This window comes from Equus caballus, chromosome 28 (assembly GCF_041296265.1).
Source record: "Equus caballus isolate H_3958 breed thoroughbred chromosome 28, TB-T2T, whole genome shotgun sequence".
Lineage (NCBI taxonomy): Eukaryota > Metazoa > Chordata > Mammalia > Perissodactyla > Equidae > Equus > Equus caballus.
In genome coordinates this window covers 10,215,356-10,233,458 of record NC_091711.1, presented here as the reverse complement: position 1 = coordinate 10,233,458, position 18,103 = coordinate 10,215,356, and the positions used below count along the sequence as shown (strand labels likewise).

At 37.5% G+C, this 18,103-nt stretch overlaps 1 protein-coding gene across 1 annotated transcript in view; it reads right to left on the bottom strand.

The window, feature by feature from the left end:
- Positions 1–3,035: 3,035 nt before the first annotated feature.
- Positions 3,036–18,103, bottom strand: part of ZDHHC17 (zinc finger DHHC-type palmitoyltransferase 17) — a 92,752-nt gene continuing 77,684 nt past the window's right edge. The window contains exons 13-17 of the mRNA XM_005606716.4: positions 11,968–12,061; positions 11,002–11,085; positions 9,579–9,736; positions 8,850–8,944; positions 3,036–5,871 (exon numbers count right to left, since the gene is read on the bottom strand). Coding sequence (XP_005606773.3) covers positions 5,733–5,871; positions 8,850–8,944; positions 9,579–9,736; positions 11,002–11,085; positions 11,968–12,061 — 570 coding nt within the window. The 3' untranslated portion in view covers positions 3,036–5,732. The remainder of the gene's footprint in view (positions 5,872–8,849; positions 8,945–9,578; positions 9,737–11,001; positions 11,086–11,967; positions 12,062–18,103) is intronic.

The following is an 18,103-nucleotide window of genomic DNA, read 5'->3' as shown; positions in this document are numbered from 1 at the left end:
ATCTGAGGAAAAGACAGTGAAGTTGCCAGGTGCGTGATAATTTGAGATTTTTGCCCGATAAACAGTTTAGACAGCCATTCAAAATTAAAATCATCCTTAAATTGGGAGCTGTGGCAAACAGCTGCTCCAAAACTGTGACCTTAGCTTCCAGAGGTTCCAAGAGGGGACAAGGGGACTTGGCTTTGGGCAGAACTCGCTCTTTCGGTGAGGAATCACGTCATCATGTGGTCGTAAGTTGACGGGGTGGCCTCAAAGTAATCCAAATGCGATATTAAGGTGCTGCATGGGAAATAAACAGTTATTTTAAAATGACCCATCTGGGATATTTTCAGCCCCTTGTGGTGGGGTGGTATATTTCTAGAGGACTGCCGGCAATTCTGATGGCGGAAAGTCAGGATCCGTTGGGCGTGGGGAGTGCTGCAGCCAGCGGTCTGCGTGTCTGCATCCCTGTAGGTGCACGGTGCACACTCGCACGTGGAAGGCCTCAAGATCCTGTTGAGAAGCCTGTCTGAACTTGAAGAAAACCTTACACTGACAGTTGTCCACGGACCCAGTGACATCTTAAGGAACACTGGGAAATGTTGGTCAGGACTTGGTTCTCAAACTTTTTGACCCCTTTCCAATTCTTAAATTACTGAGGACCCTAAAGAGCTTTTGTTTATGACAGTTATATCTACCAATATTTTCCAGACTAGAAATTAAACAAAATTTTTAAAAAATATATTAACTCAGACTTCCACTTACAGCCAAATGGACATAACAGGGACCAGATTTACTCTCACTTCAAACAACCAAAAACACAGACAAATTACATTAAAAAAATATGGTTTTCAGGACACTGGACAGGAGGCACCCAAGAACAGTTACGGGGAAAATGCCATCTGTCTTAGGGTTAGCACAGCTTACTGCTTTGAGAGTTTCCAGTTTCCAGTGCAAGGAGGGAGAACGCGGGTGGAGCTGGAAGGCATCTAGAGGGACAAGGCCGCGAGAGTTCGAGGAGCTGGAGAGAGCTGCACAAGAAACGAAACACAGAGCACTGCTCAGCCCCTACCTCACGAGTCTTCAGCTGAGTTCTGACAGCACGTGCGTGTCAGCTAACTACCCAAGACCATGGACAAAGCCATGTGACAGACTTAAAGGGAACGCTGTCTGGTGCTCCTACAGAGCCAGGAAGAGCGCCTGTTCCCACCAGTAGGAAATGATTCCTGGGGCTTTGGATGGAGTACACAGGTCTCGCTTCAGTAACGAGGAATAATTAGCTCTAAATTGAACACTGCTCCGGTCCTAACAAATTGTGTTTAACAGCAAAGCCTAAAAGGTCAGTTTCCAAATAACTGCATCCCACAACAGAGCATTTTTTATAGGAATACAAAAATAGCCAGAACTCAATTCAGAGTGTGGCACCCTATCCAAAGTGACCAGGCACGCAAAGCAGCAGGCAAATCTGACCCATGATGAGGGAGAAAAGTCTACCAAATCTGACCCAGACCTGACACAGATGTGGAAATCAGCAGGTAGGTATTCAAACAATTAATTACAATTGTACTCCATATTTTCAAAAAGTTAAGTAGAGATCCAGGACATAGGAAAATTGTCCAAATCAAATACTGTAGGTGAAACCTATGATGTGGGAGATGAAAAATACACTGAATGGTATTAATGACAGACTAGACATACAGAAAAAATTTAAGTGAACTTGACAAAAAAACTATCCAAAATAAACACTGGAAAAAAGAGAACTTAAAAAATGAATTGATCAGTGAGCTGTAGGACAATCTCAAGCAGCCTAATAAATGTGTACCTGGAGTCTCCAGAAAGGGGACAGGAAAAGTATTTGAAGAAATGATGACTGAGAAATGCCCCAATTTGATGAAGACGGTAAACCTGCAGATCTCAGCAGCGGCAGCAGCAGTGAGCCTTCCGATGCTTTGACTGGAAACCGTCCCTCTCTGAGCCCTGGAAACTCTGCTGTCTGTCAAGTATTTGTCAATCCACGTAAGTGTCTGATGACAGATTTCTAGTAAAATTTATCTGAGCAAAACATTCAAACTCCAATTCAAAGGCAACAAGGGTTTTCTAAGAGACACATCCAGTTTCCTTGAGTTTGTGACTTAGCTGACCTGGAAGAAGGGACATCTGAGTGTTCCACTTGGAATTACAAATTTTTCTATTTTAAAAGTCACATAAGAAGAACTTTATGAAATGAAAGGTGTGCTTTCTGACAGAAGCTATGATTTCTTGTCCTGGTATGTACCACTTGTTTCCAGTTACCTCTGTAACGACACTCTTAGACCCCGACACCCACATCATAGGTAGTCTTCCAATCTGGGCAGGACCAGGGGATCCAGACAGTCGACACGGCGGAGGAGACAGGCACCTTACCGGGATGGAAACTGATGGCCTGCTGTGGAGTTGCCTTGATTTTATAAACTGGTTCAAAATATTGTTACTCGAGCTCTACATAGCTCTGGAGGGATTACTTTCAATATTATAATAATGAAATGAGTCTTAGTCCAATCTGAAAACATTCATTACCACTGGGTTCTCAGTTGAACCACAGACCATCATGTGAACAACAGAAAAGGGTTCCTTCATGATTTCTGCTTTTAAAAGTCCCAAATAAAGATGCTTTCTTTGTCACGCATAGCTTCTCAAGTAAATGAGATCAATGCTTGGTAGGTTTCCTTTTGCCATATTTCACTACAGTGCCTTTAGACATACATATATTTAAAACCTGGAGATTCACATAGTCCCTGAGGATCCTAATTAACTCCATGGAATCCAAAATTCTTAAAGAAAAATGTATTCTCTTTATTAAAAAAAATTAGTTACATACACACATACATACAGAACTGGAGTTTTTTCCAGAATACTCCTACCACGTTTTACTTTTGCCAATTTCTACCGTCTTGTGACCTGAATCCTAGTGACCCAGATAGAAATATATAGAAAAATCTTTTCATATCATAGGTACCACAACCAGTGTCTCATCAATTTCTTGAAGTGAACTGAGTAAAATAACAAACAAGCACACATTTAAGAGTCAATATTTATTCTGATTAATATTTTACAAAATTTTGACAGATTTAATTTATGTAAGGAGAGCTAATTTATTAAACACTTTACAGGTTTTTCTTTCCACAGAGTAACACGGTAAGTAGCAAAATAATACTTGGCACAGTTATAAATAAAATATAAAAGTATCCATAGCTTAAGTATAATGATACTGTTTTACGCCTATTAATATTTCAAATAAATTGCTGGGAACAACAAAAATATGAAGAAAAAAACTCCAAAGAAATAATTCATGTTCAGAGCTGAGAAAGAAGTTCCTATTTGCTGAAAGTATCCAATTAAGCTGAACAGAACTATTCCCCAAAGGGTCACCTTCATACACAACTTTAGAACTGGGTTAAGCTGGTGCCACACGCAAGACCTACACAGTAATTACACAGACGGTACACTGCTGCATAGTTGGCTCCTGACTATCCGACCGTTTTCGCATCACAGATCTCACTGGTACTCTGAGACGGTTAGTAGTAAAGCAGTAACGTTGCAAATATTTTCCATGTAATTATACATCTAGAGTTTTTTTCTATTTAACTGAAAGACACCTCTTTTGCACTGAAAAGAATATTGTACCACAAAGAAAGAACATGGTAACAACACTCTCATCCAGACTCTGAGAAAACCACCATTGTATTTGACTGTTAAAAAAAGTATTAAAAATTGCAACTGAGTCTTCATGTGAAGTGGCTCAAAATACAAAAAATTAAAACAAATTCTAGCCTTTTATAAATAATTTTGAATTTAAAAATTATCTAAAATTTCCCCCAATTAGTAGTCAAAACTAGCAGAGACATTTGTAAAGTTAACCAATTTTTCACATTCTATGACAAAATGGCACAATGCTATTGCCATCCCACACCCATCTCTTCCCTTTTCAAAAATAAAGTACGTATGCCAATTTTCTAATATTAAAACACTCACATACACTAAGGGTAATCTTTTTGATGTGTGACTTATGGTCAAAGAAACTACTATATAAAAATGGTACTTGGAAATACTGAACATCAACTATATACATTTCACTGCTCCTCTCACTAAGGCAAGGGGCGAGTACACCACTAGATTGCTTTAAGACCTGTAATCTGCATTTTACAGGGAATACTAATTTTACCAAGCATCAGACATGCAGTGAACTTGCAGATTATAATGCCTATTAACAGCGATATTGAACATCACTAGAAGCTCATTAGTTATCTCCCTTTTCTTTTTGGTTGGATAAAATGAAATGAGCAGCTTTAAATACACTAACACATACACAAAGAGAAAACTATTTGATAAATTATTTATATACAGATACACAATCTTTACACGGGTCTAGGATCTGCCATCTGACCCCCTTCCCCCCCTCCCCCAGCCCAGCCCCTCTCAGGTTTCCCACAGGTTGCTCGAACCACAGTTTGCTACAGCACTTAAGAGGACTAAGCCAAGTCTCACTCTGTAAACAGTATTTATGGAAGCAGTGACTAACAGTTCACCATGAGAATATGGAAATGCTGCAACAAAAATTGATCAGTGCATCACGGTGAACAGGAAGAAAACCTTTCTGAAATTATTTCAGACAGCATTAACACATTTCAAAACATTCAATATTGGGAACATTGAAATAATCTTGGGGATTAAGTTCTGATAGGTCATTTTTTTAAAACCAGAATATACCATTAGCTTTTCCTTTAGTCACATGTGCTATGTACAGAAATCATGCTCCATCTTTAGCTAAACTCCATTATTTTGCCCACAAGTCATTTTGCAGCTCAGAATTTAAAAAGTATATCCATTTATCTCCATTACTGAGAATTTTGCATTACTTCTTCTGCCTTTTCTTGAAAATGCCTCAACTCTTAAAAATTGGACCGTCTGCACATGACATTAAATTCTAATTTAGGCTTTACTGGATAGTATGTGCTAGTATACATTCTATGAGGTGTATCATGCACTTAGTAGGGCTTTAAGTTTGAACAAAATAACATGACTTACTCATGCAAGTGCTTTATTATCAGACCATAAAACCTCAGAGCAAGGTTGCTATAAATTATTTCACTGAACTAGAAATATATCAGCATTGCAACAGCTGATAGCAATAAATATTGTTAGCACTTTTTTTGTGAACATTATTTTCTTGTACCTTTGAAGACATGTTATAGGAGATCCCTAATAAAACCACATGATTTTCACCACAGTATTTACATGTACATTCTGAAATGTACATAATACTAGTCTGAATCAATTTAAGACAACTCTCCTGAAATTAAATGCAATACTATTAGTACATTGCATCATAAAATTTAGCTGTATACCATAAATTTAGTTTTACTAGAATCGAACATTTCTGATCAGTATACCATGTCTGTCAACAGAATAAGTTCACTCTTCTTTTTGTGAAAAATGTTATGAGAAAACCAAAAAGTTGAGTATGTTATAATTCCCACATTAAGAACCATTAAAATTCTTTGTAAGATCTTTATTCTTCCCAGAAGTGGCAGTGTGTTCTGTCCATGTTTACTTTTGTTAATAAAAGTGTTGAAAAAAAGACTGTAAAATTCACTGTTAGCCCTACATATAGCATGCTATTATTCAAAGGATGTGGATTCGAGCGTGAGAGAGACACAGACAGACACGATTTTCAGGCACCACTCAGCAATATGCTTCATAAGGTAAAGATGCTGCTACACGAGCTGGTACCCAGATCCTGATATTTGGTCATATTCTATTGTATACTGCCTGGTCCAGTCCACGATAACAGGACGAAAGAGGCCACAGCATCGAAACTCAAAGAAGTCTATAATATTCCTTACACATCCATGGCTAAAAACCCCCCACAAAAAAGGAAAGGAAAGGAAAAAGTCTGTTAGTATAATGATTTAATATGAGTTTAATATAATTTTGGTGTTAAATATATTATTTTCTAAACTTAAAAACTCAGGTTACTTGCTGGAAAGAACTTGTTTATAACTCTACAAACTACATATGCATTCATATTTCTTCACAGCTCTGCCAACACTGATTTGTCTTTTGCTAATTTAATGGGTTACACAATTATATTTAAAGTTATTTAAATGTGCATTCCTTTCATTGCTGAGTCATGGACAATTTTTGATAAGAACCTTTCCTTGATTGGTAGCTCTTTGGTAAGGAGACAAACTACATCCAAAATTGAGAAAGTAGAAGACAAAATAATTACAAATAGCATGAATTTGGCAGTGTACCAAACAGTAACAATTTAAAACAAGAAATGTCAAGGAAAAAGTTCACGGAATTTTAGGACTTCAAGAACAAGTGTGGAAAAGCAGTCAGTTTTCCAGCTTATGTAATTATTGTGCCTCCTGGGGGAAATAATACTACCCAGTTGACTCTTACTTTTGCTCTTATTTAAAGGTTTGCTTGCTTTCTAGAAGCATGTAATTATTAACAGCACTGCAAAAGCTTGAAGGTATTAGGCAAGGAGCTCGAGTAAAACTCCCAGTTTTAACTATTTCATATAATTAAACAGTACTACTGTTTCTAAGCAGCAAGCTGCATGCAAACTTTAAATATATATATATATAAAGAATAGGACAGTCTCTTCAATAAATTGTGTTGGGGAAACTGGACAGCCACATGCAAAGGAATGAAACTGGACCACTATCTTACACCATGCACAAAAATTAACTCAAAATGGATTAAAGGCTTGAATGTAAGACCTGAAACCATACAACTCCTAGAAGAAAAAACATGTGGTAAGCTTTTTGACATTGGTCTTAGTATCTTTTTGAATCTGACACCAAAAGCAAAGGCAACAAAAACAAAAATAAGCAAGTGCGACTACATCAGACTAAAAAGCTTCTACACAGCAGAGAAAACCATGAACAAAATGAGAAGGCAACCCACTGAATGGGGAAACTATCTGAAAATCATTTATCTGATAAGAGTTAACATCCAAAATATACGAAGAACTCATACAACTCAATATCAAAAAAACAAACAATCTGATTAAAAAATGGGCAGAAGATGGAATAAACAATTTTCCAAAGACATACAGATGGCCAACAGGTACATGAAAAGGTAGTCAACATCACTAATCATCCGAGAAATGCAAATCAAAACCACAATGAGATATCACCTCACACTTGTTAGAATGACTATTATAAAAAATACAAGAAATAACAAGTGTTGGCAAGGATGTGGAGAAAAGGGAACCCTTGTACACTGTTGGTGGGAATTTAAATTGGTGCAGTCACTATGGAAAATAGTATGGAGATTCCTCAAAAAATTAAAAATAGAACCACCATATGATCCAGCAATCCCACTTATGGTTATTTATCCAAAGAAAATGAAAACACTAACTCAAAAAGATATATGCACCCCTAAGTTCATTGCAGCATTATTTACAACAGCCAAGATATGGAAACAACCTCAGTATCCATCGATGGATGAACGGATCAAAATATGTATGTGTGTATACACATACACACACACACACACACACACACATGCATACACACAATGGAATATTATTCAGCCATAAAAAAGAAGGAAATCTTGCCATTTGTGACAACATGAACAGACACTGGGGCGTTACACTAAGTGAAATAAGTCAGACAAAGAAAGATAAACACCATATGAACTCATTTACATGTGGAATCTAAAAAAGAAACAAGCAAAGGAATGACAACCAAGCTCATAGATACAGAGAACAGACTGGTGACTGCCAGAGGTGGGAGGTAGGTGAAGCAGCTGAAGGGGGTCAAAAGGCAAAAACTTCCAGTTATAAAATAAATAAGTCATGAAGATGTAACATACTGCATGGTGACTACAGTAAATAATACTGTATTGTAAATTTGAAAGTTGCTAAGAGAGATCTTAAAAGTTCTCATCACAAGAAAAAAACTGTGTAATTATGTGTTGTGATGGATGTTAACTAGACTTGTAGTGATCATTCTGCAATGTATATGTATCGAATCATATTTTGTACACCTGAAACTAATATAATGTTATATGTGAATTTAAAAAAAAGGAAAAAGAAAACCTATGTGTGTAGGAACTTTTGTGTCATTCAGAGGGCAAATAAATAATTCGCACTGAAAAGCAGCTGCCCCAGAGTCTGGAAAATTTCCCTAAATATGAATTTCAATTGACTGTATTTTTTAAAATCTTATTTCAATTCTCTGAATACATTCATTTCTCAATAAAACTTTGTAAATTGAGGGGCTGGCCCAGTGACGTAGTGGTTAAGTTTTGTGCACTCCACTTTGGTGGCCCGTGATCTGTGGCTTTGGATCCCAGGTGTGGACCTACACACGGCTCATCAAGCCACACTGTGGTGGCATCCCACAACAAAATGGAGGAAGATGGGCACAGATGTTAGCTCAGCAACAATCTTCCTCAAGCAAAAAGAAAGATTGGCCACAGATGTTAGCTCAGGGCCAGTCTTCCTCACCAGAAAAAAAACAAAATAAAATAAATTGTAAATTGAGGAAAGGTGAAAGAACAAATACTAAATGTTAGTTGGCCAATAAAGTTTGAATTGTGTAATAAAGAAAAAAAAGAATATCACAAACATATATTTAATGTGATGAATTCTAGAGTTATGGTGAACTAACCAATGCTACATGTGGCAGAAATCTGAGAATTCAGTAGGATTTACAGGCTATTTTACATTTGCTAAGTATAAGAAATATTCTCTGCTTAATAACCTATTGCCATACCTACAGAACTACTTCTCTGTGATGTAGTTCACTAGATACTTGCTGAGTAAGGAAATTTATATGCCAAGGGAGAACAGTACATTTCTAAGCATTACGTACTTGAATGGGCTTTCAATAGATGTCGTTGTGACTTTAAAGTGCTTGTATCTTCTGGCGTTCATCCTCTCATTTGTAGTGATACCTAAGCACGATATCTAAGAGGCAAGAAAAAGAAAACCATTAAACTGTCTCTGAATATTTCGTATACAATAAGTTAATTCTCGAGAGGCCCAAGATGGAGAGAAACTGATGAAGTCTGTTTCTGCTTTCCATCAGGAGATTATAAAGCGAGTTTACGTGATGTTTTGACTCTGTGAAAAGTAGCTGGTTAAACGGGGAAAATATTTAAAAACAAGTAATTTGGCATTGTGCTTGTGGAGAGATGGAGACTATGCACACAGACCACCTCTCCATTTAAGAATGAGCTTTAAAAAAAAAATCCTTAATTTAAAAAACCCTGAACTCTTGAGTAAATATTGATATTTATGGGTAATACAACATTCCTATTAAAATGAACATAAAGTTAATGGCATCATCAATCTAAGCTCACACTTATGTCCAGCTGGATGTAGGTGAATCAGCAACAGAAATAAAAAGTTTTGTTGATAGGATAAAAAGTCAAAGTTTACAACATAAAAAGAGGGAGGGGGGAGGGAAAGAGGTAAACTGAAGATTGTAATCCTTGAGAAGCAGCAGTGGTTAAAAAGAGATAGGTTATTACCTTTTAAGCGAGGAGTGAGTTTAGAGTCGACTGAGTCACCAAAGAACAAATGAAGGACCTACACGTACCTGGTACATCTGACACATGAGTAACACGGCCACCCACAGGAAGTGAAAAACACTGTTCAGAAACATCCAAAACATCCACGGGGAACACGTGGCAATTTGAGTAATGTATGTCCAAAATCCATCCTTGGTGTACGTGGTCTCGCAGTGGAGCCCCCAGTCTACAATCAGAGAAGTACCCACATGTGCTCAGTAATCGTCCAAGCACCTTGTGTAGGCATTTGTGGCAGGGACCACTCTGGAAACAGGGTCCAGAGCCCAGCTTTAACTGATGACTTTCCATGTACACTTTTTATACTCTTCAATAATCCCATTATACATTAGTGAAAAAACATCAGAGACAGAAACGGAAAAAGCAGCAGCCAATCTTAAAAAAACCAACTACTGGACTGTAACAACGTACAGTTTTTATTGGTTGCAATTGCATACATCAATACTTAAACAAACATTTTCTTTATACTAAGATGATATATATATAAGTGAGGTATTTTTGGAGGGCAGGCATATAACACAAGATCACCTTGGTGACGGGTCTTTTTCCAAAACAAAATTGACTCTTCGAGAGCTGCTGCCATGAAGAACTACTGTTGTTACAGACTGGATGGGTCCTCTCTCTTAGGTGTGTTGGGCCCAGAAATTAGGTCAAGATCTTTGACTAAGTCTTTCTATTAATCTCTACTTGAGGAATTAGCCTCCCTTTTCATTAGGGCAATAACAGAGAATATTCTTAATATCTTGGGAGTAGAAGGATTAGGAAATCATCCTTCCAAGACATTTTTTAAGCTAGGATTTAATACATCTTTATGCTAAATACCACCAAGCCCTGAAGCACAGTAACTAGACTCTTCATTTAAACTCTTTCCAAATTATGTTCTTGATGCAACAAAAACCCATCATTTCCTCTAAGATACTAAACCCATATGATCAAGTAAATGATAACTTATTCTTAAAAGAGTAACGTCTAATACCTTTTAATATTCTCTAACAGATAATAATTATATCTTACTTTTCAAAATATTTCAAGTTCTGTGCAAACTTAACTTCAACTATATTTTCCCTGCTTGGTAAGAAAGAGCAACTGGCACAATCACAAAACCAATCAACTACTAGAGTAAGGCAAGCACATGATGTGAAAAATGTTGCTGTATTTTACCCAGAAGCTTTTCAAAGCCTATTAAGCCAACAAGCTTCTCAGAGGACACACATACATGTATTAAGAGGTGGTTAATTGATAATTCTGTTGCTTATCCTACATGTTGAATATGTTTGATAGTTCTATTTTTTTCTTTATGCTTCATTATAGTGAGGAGCCCCAAGCAACAATTTTTGGTTAAAAGACTTTTGTCATTATATTTTCGGTTAATATGGTAAGGATGAGTATGCAAACATTTGTGTTTTAAGAAGGTAAAAAACTAATTGTACTTACAAGAAATACAACCATAAATCATCCAGCAGATCATGAAAAGCAAGAAGAACAGGTAGCCCATAAAGTATCTATGGTTGCCTGCACCTAAAAAACAAAACAGAAGCAATTTTTATCAGCTAAGAAAAAACAACTGGAAATACATCCTTTGGGGGGATGGGAGGCAAATGCCATGAAGGGTGTGATACAACTTTGACAATAATCACATATATTAAGTATTTTATAAATTTTTCTTCAAGAAAAAAATGTTTTAATAAAAGTCTTAAAATAAAAATGCTTATAATTGCACACAAAGACGTGATGACTGCAACAGTGCTCATTCTGAAGGCAAGAGAGCCCCAATAAGCCAAATGACTCTCAGTTCTGAGCTTTAACCCTACTGCTTGCTTTGTGAGCTATCAAAGAACCCTACTTTATCTCACTTTTATAAATTTTATAATCCAACTTTTCAAAGACTTCTCCCCAACAGATCCCCACAATCTTCGTAAGGCTTCCCGCTGTCACCTCATAAAATCCCCAGGCCCATCTCTCAGCCCACCTAGTACATCAGACCACACCATTCCTGAACACTGAGGTAAGCAGAGTTCTCATCTGTCACTCTCCTCTGCCTCTGTACATCACATCCTTTGAAATATTGTTAAAAGCCTTACATTCTCTAGTTTAACTAAAAAGGAATACTATCTGCTTCCTTATCAATTTCACCATTATCCAATGGAAAAGATAAGAGTAGGTACTAGAAAGAACTGATAGAAAAATGATATCAATCTTTTCTAGGCACTGATTTTAGAACCTTTTTCCCTCTCTCTCAAATGAGTTGCTGTTTCGTCAACCAGGAGGTAATTGAGGGGATGGGGGGTGTAGTAGGGTGCAGGAATGAACTTCCCACTATCTACCTTAATATTGCACTTTATTAATTACCTAGAGTAACTTAAATGAGCAACATATTCAGATACTGCTAATAAAACTTACCTACACAGTTGCCCACCCATGGGCAGTGATGATCAAATTTCGCTATGCAGCGATTACACACACCACAATGTTTGGACCTCACTGGTTTCCGTATCTGTTAATAGGCACGTCAAAAGATTATGAAAGGCATTATACTAAAGACAGGAAAGCTGAACATTTATTTTCTAAAATACAATTATGAAAAAAGAAAACTATATTTTTTGAAAAAGATTACACCAAGGTTTCCAAAAGAATAAGATGAAAAAGACAAGGGTAATCTAGAATATAAACTTTTAAGAATGGAGTAGAACCACCAATTTACAAAAAACAAATAAGAATCAAAGACCAATTTGCTGTTGCAATGAATGGTACTATAATTTACATCCCTCAAACTTCTGAATAATAAAAACACATCAACCTCCAGGCACCTAAATGAAAATTTATTGTGATTAATGGTTATGATATTGGCTGTGCTTTAATAAAATGAAATCGTTCCTTAATAAAAGGAAAGTCAAGTCAGAAGTTAATAAAAGCAGCTTTTAAAATTCAAAATCATCAATAAAATACATCTTCCCAAAGTTAACAAAACTAACAACAAACACTAAGTGTGCACATCTCTTTTCTTTCAGTGCGTCCTGAGATCTCAGATGAAGGTATAGCACTTCCCCTGCTGAACTGCATGCCCCGATCTAAGAAAGGACAACATGCTTAGGAAGTTTAGGCAGTCTCTACTGCTTGCAAAGATCGCAAAATACATTACTCAGCTCTTGACGGGCAATAAAGAATTCATGTCTATGGGGCCTTAAGTGTTGTAAAATATTTTGCTCTAAATTGGCCAAGCGAACACAAGCAGTCTCAATGCGGATACATGACAAGAGATACAGGTATTAACCCACTCCAGACACAAAATTCATAATAGCCTTCATTGGTGTTTCAACAAAAGCACTGCCATTTCCCCAACAGTTTGCATAAGATTATACGCTATTTTGAGGTACCAAGAAAAAAGCATAAGTGGACTGTGCAGTTCTGACATGTACTAAAATCATCTGTGGACGAAAGAAAGAATAAGCTATTCCTCACCACAGATATGAGATTAAATTTATTTAGGAGAAAGCAGCAGGATATATCAAACAAATTCTACCCTCACTTCCAACGCTCAGCTACATATCCCCTTTGGGCAACATTTGACAACGAATTCTGAACAAAGACTGACACCAGGTTCCTGAACATAACAGTCTCCTTGGTTCACTTACAGAATAATTCATTTTTAGGAAATTTCTGATCTATATGTGTCTTCTTAGGGACTTGTCTATTTATCAAAGTGAAGGATACCCATATAATGATAAATACCTCTGGCAATCTGAACCATTTTATAATAGGATATGTTCTATACTTTACAACACCAAATTATCTATCCAGAACTACAGGGCTTACAATAACATAATATATAAAAAACTGTTAATACTATGATGACAAAAACAGTCTTGTTCTTGCCATCAGATATTTATTTAACAATGAAAGTGTATTGAGTGACTCTATGAAGAATTTGTTTTCCATTCCGCAAATATACCAGCAATACATACTTGACTTTACGGAAGAGAATAGTATTTCCACAGAATAGCAAAACATAAAAACATTCTAGAGAGTGACAACAGTATCATGGTGGAGTAAGTTGTTCCCTTTGTCTCTCCCACTTGAGTTACAATCAGTTGGACAGCCACTGATGAACAGAGACTCCCTACATAGCACAACAGGACACACAAGAAATCTAGGCATCTATACAGCTGAAGGTGGGTGGACTGGACCCCCAGGAGGCAGTGGAACTAGGGGAGCAGCCCTCCCATCCCTGTAGCAGCAATCCAGCACAAGGATCCCCACACTGGCCAGCACACCTGTGAGAAAACAGGCACAGGGTGCCTCTGGCCAACCTCCCAGAGGACTTAAGCCTACATGCCTGCAAGTGGTCCCGGCAGGGATAGAGAAGTCGGGCCAGCTTACTACCTGCCAGTTTCCCAGTGGACTTAGCCTGTTTGCCTGCGAGTGGTACTGGCAGGGGCGAGAAGCGGGGAAGCTTGCTACCTGCCTATCTCCCAGACAATCCAGCATGCATGCCGCTTGCTCCCCCAGCAGTAGCCGGGTCTTTCCAACAGTGGAGATAGTATACAAAACATGGATTTTCCTGGCTGGGGTGGGGTGCTATGACCTGAATTCCTAAAACACACTGGCTAGTGCCAGAGATGAGAGGCTACACAGTGAGCAACAACAAAAACCTCTCCCTGCCTAGCCCCTGCTCCCCCTAGCAGTGGCAGGTGGAACCTGCAACCAGAGGTTTCAAGAACCACAGCAGAACTGGTGAACCAGCTCCCATTGGTGGCATCCCGGATACCAGCTCCACCAGCAGCGAGGGCTGCATACAATTCCCCAGGTCCCTGGGCTCCTGGCAGCGACAATGACATCCATGAACCCAGCACCCTTGGCAGTGGTGCAACCAGCACCCACAGATAACCCTGCAGCAGCAGCACAGGTGGTGCACGGAGTAGCAGCATTTGAGCATCTCCACTAGAAAGCCAGTGGAGGAATATGAAACCCAGGTGACCCTGGAAGCAGTATAAGAGCTTGCAGCCTGGTGACCCTGGTGGAGACAATTGAGACTAAAGGAAAGGCAACAGCAACCCAAGAGGCAGAAGCAGCACAAGGAGGGCACTGAAGATGACCCTGGTAAAGGCAGTGAAGGGTGGAAAGTGCAGGCTCTCAAATACAACCAGAAGCAGCAAATAACCAAAGTAACCAAAGCCTCGCACAAATAAGAAAGGTGGTTACTACTACAAAAGCACTGGCAGAGGATCAATTCACCAAACACCATGAAGAACTGCAGTAACATGGCAGAAGAGAAGCAGAACGACAGCTCTCCAGAAACCAACTCAAGTCACAGAAGTCTACACTCTGACTGAGAGAGAATTCAAAATAGCTGTCATAAAGAAGCTCAACAAGTTACAAGAAAAGTCAGAAAGACAGTTCAATGAGCTCAGGAATAAATTAATAAATTGAAGGATTACTTTACCAAAGAGATTGAAACTCCATTAAAAAACCAAGAGAAATTCTGGAGAAGAAGATCACAATAACTGAGATGAAAAATCATGTAGAAAGCATAAAAAACAGAGCAAACCATATGGAGGAGGGAAGCTGTGAGCTTGAGGACAGAAATCTAGAAATGAGTAGGTAGAGGAGGAGAGAGAAAAAAGATTTTTAAAAAATGAAGAAATTCTTTGAGACATATCCAACTCAAGTAGGAAGGAGGATCCCAGAGGGAAAAGGGAGAGAGAAACGAGCAGAGAGCTTATTATTCAAAGAAATAACAGCTGGGAACGTCCAAACCTGGGAAAGGAACTTGTCATGCAAATACAGGAAACTAATAAAACTCTTAATTCCACCAACGCAAAAACACCCTCTCCAAGGCACAAAAGTCAATGACAAAAAAAAATATTAAGGGCAGCAAAACACAAGAAAATAACCTACAAAAGAACCCCCATCAGGCTTTCAGCAGATTTATCAGCAGAAATCCTACAGGCTAGAAGAGTGTGGAATGATATATTTGAAATATTGAAAAACAAAAACTTTCAGCCAAGAATAGTCTATCCAGTGAAATTATCCTTCACATATGACAAAGAAACAAAAGCTTTCTCAGATAAACAAAAGCTGAAGGAGTTCATCACCACTAGACCTGACTAACAAGAATGCTGAAAGGCGCCCTCCCATCAGAAACTAAAAAGCAAAGGTTAACAAAACCTTAAGCAAAGAGATAACACATAGACAGAATCAGAAAATTGCAGCTCTGTACCAGAATAGGTTAGGAAATACTTAATTAACATAAAGGATAAAGGGAAAGAAAGCATCAAAAATAATTATAAACACTTCAATTTGGTCAAAAACTCACAACACACAAAAGAATAATTTGTGACAACAAAAACACAGAAGGGGAAGAGGAGGGGATGGAAAATATATAGGCTAATGGACATAAGAGGATGCCCGAAAATGGACTATCTCATCTATGAGACCTTTTATACAAACCTCATGGTAACCAATAAACAAAAAATCAGAGCAAAGTTACAAATCGTTAATAAAGAGAAAACTGAGAAAAACATCAAAGAAAACCACCAAACTCAAATGGCAGACAGAAACACAAGGGAAAAGAAATAATGGAAATATAGGACAATTGGAAAATGAAAGATAAAGTGGTAGTACTAAGCCCTCATATATCAATAATCACTCTAAATTTAAATGGATTGAACTCACCAAAGACACAGAGTGGCTGGATGGATTAAAAAACAAGACCCAAAAAAATGCTGCCTCCAGGAAACACATCTCAGCTCTAAAGACAAACACAGGCTCAGAGTGAAGGGAAGGAAGATGATACTCCCAGAAAATGGCAAGCAAAAGAAAGCACGTGTAGCTGTACTTCTATCAGACAAACGAGACTTCAAGATAAAAAACATAACAACAGACAAAGAGGGGCATTATAAAATGATAAAAGGGATATTCCAACAAGAGGACATAACACTTATGAATATATATGCACATAACACAGCAGCACCAAAGTATATAAAGGAATTATTAACAGATGTAAAGAGAGAAACTGACAGCAACACAATAATATTAAGGGACCTTAACACCCCACTTAAATCAGTGGATAGATCATCCAGACAAAAAGTCAACAAGGAAACAGTGGACTTAAAAGAAACACTAGACCAGATGGACTTACTAGATATATATAGAACATTCCATCCAAAAACAGCAGAATACACATTCTTCTCAAGTGCACATGGAACATTCCCAAACACAGATCATATGCTGGGAAACAAAGCAAGCCTCAATAAATTTAAGAAGACTGAAATCATATCAAGTATCTTTTCTGACCACAATGCTATGAAACTAGTAGTCAACTATAAGAAAAAAGCTAGGGATATCACAAAGATGTGGAGACTAAACAACATGCTACTAAACAACTATTGGATCAATGAAGAAATCAAAGGAGAAATAAAAAAATACTTTGAGACAAATGAGAATGAAAAGACAACATACTAAATCTTATGGGATAAAGTATAAGCAGTGCTAAGAGGGAAATTTACAGCAATACAGGCCTACCTCAACAAACAAGAAAAATCTCAAATAAGCAATCTTACACTATACCTGACAGAATCAGAAAAAGAAGAACACACAAAGTCCAAAGTAAGCAGAAGGAGGGAAATAATAAAAATCAGAGCAGAAATAAAATAGAGAGTACAAAAAAATAACCCCACAATAGAAAGGATCAATGAAACTAAGAGCTGGTTCTTTGAGAAGATAAACAAAATTGACAAATCCTTAGCCAGATTCACTAAGAAAAAAAGAAGATTCAAATGAATAAAATCAGAAATGAAAGGGAAAAAATAATGGATAGCAGAGAAATACAATTAAAGAGAATACTATGAAAAGCAATATGCCAACAAATTGGATGGCCTACAGAAATGGATAAATTCTTAGAATAATACAACCTCCCAACATTGAATCAAGAAGAAACACAGAATCTGAAAGGACCAATCACAAATAAAGAGATTGAAACAGTAATCAAAAACCTCCCAAAAAACAAAATTCCAAGTCCAGATAGCTTCTCTGGCAAATCCTACCAAACATTCAAAGAAGATGTAATACTTATCCTTCTCAAACTATTTCAAAATATTGAAGAGGACTGGATGCTTCCTAGCTCATTCTACGAGGACAACATTACCCTGATATGAAAACCAGACAAGAACAACACAAAAAAGGAAAATTACAGGTGAATATCACTGATGAAGATAAATGAAAAATCCTCAACGAAATATTAGCAAATCTAATACAATAATGCACTGAAAGGATCAGACACCATGATCAAGTTGGATTTATTCCAGGGATGCAAGGATGGTTCAACATCCACAAATCAATCAACGTGATGCACCATATTAACAAAATGAGGAATAAAAGTCACATGATCATCTCAATAGATGCAGAGAAAGCATCTGACAAGATCCAACATCCATTTAGGATAAAAACTCTCAATAAAATGGGTATGGAAGGAAAGTACCTCAACATAATAAAGGCCATATATGACAAACCTAAAGCCAACATCATACTTAATGGGCAA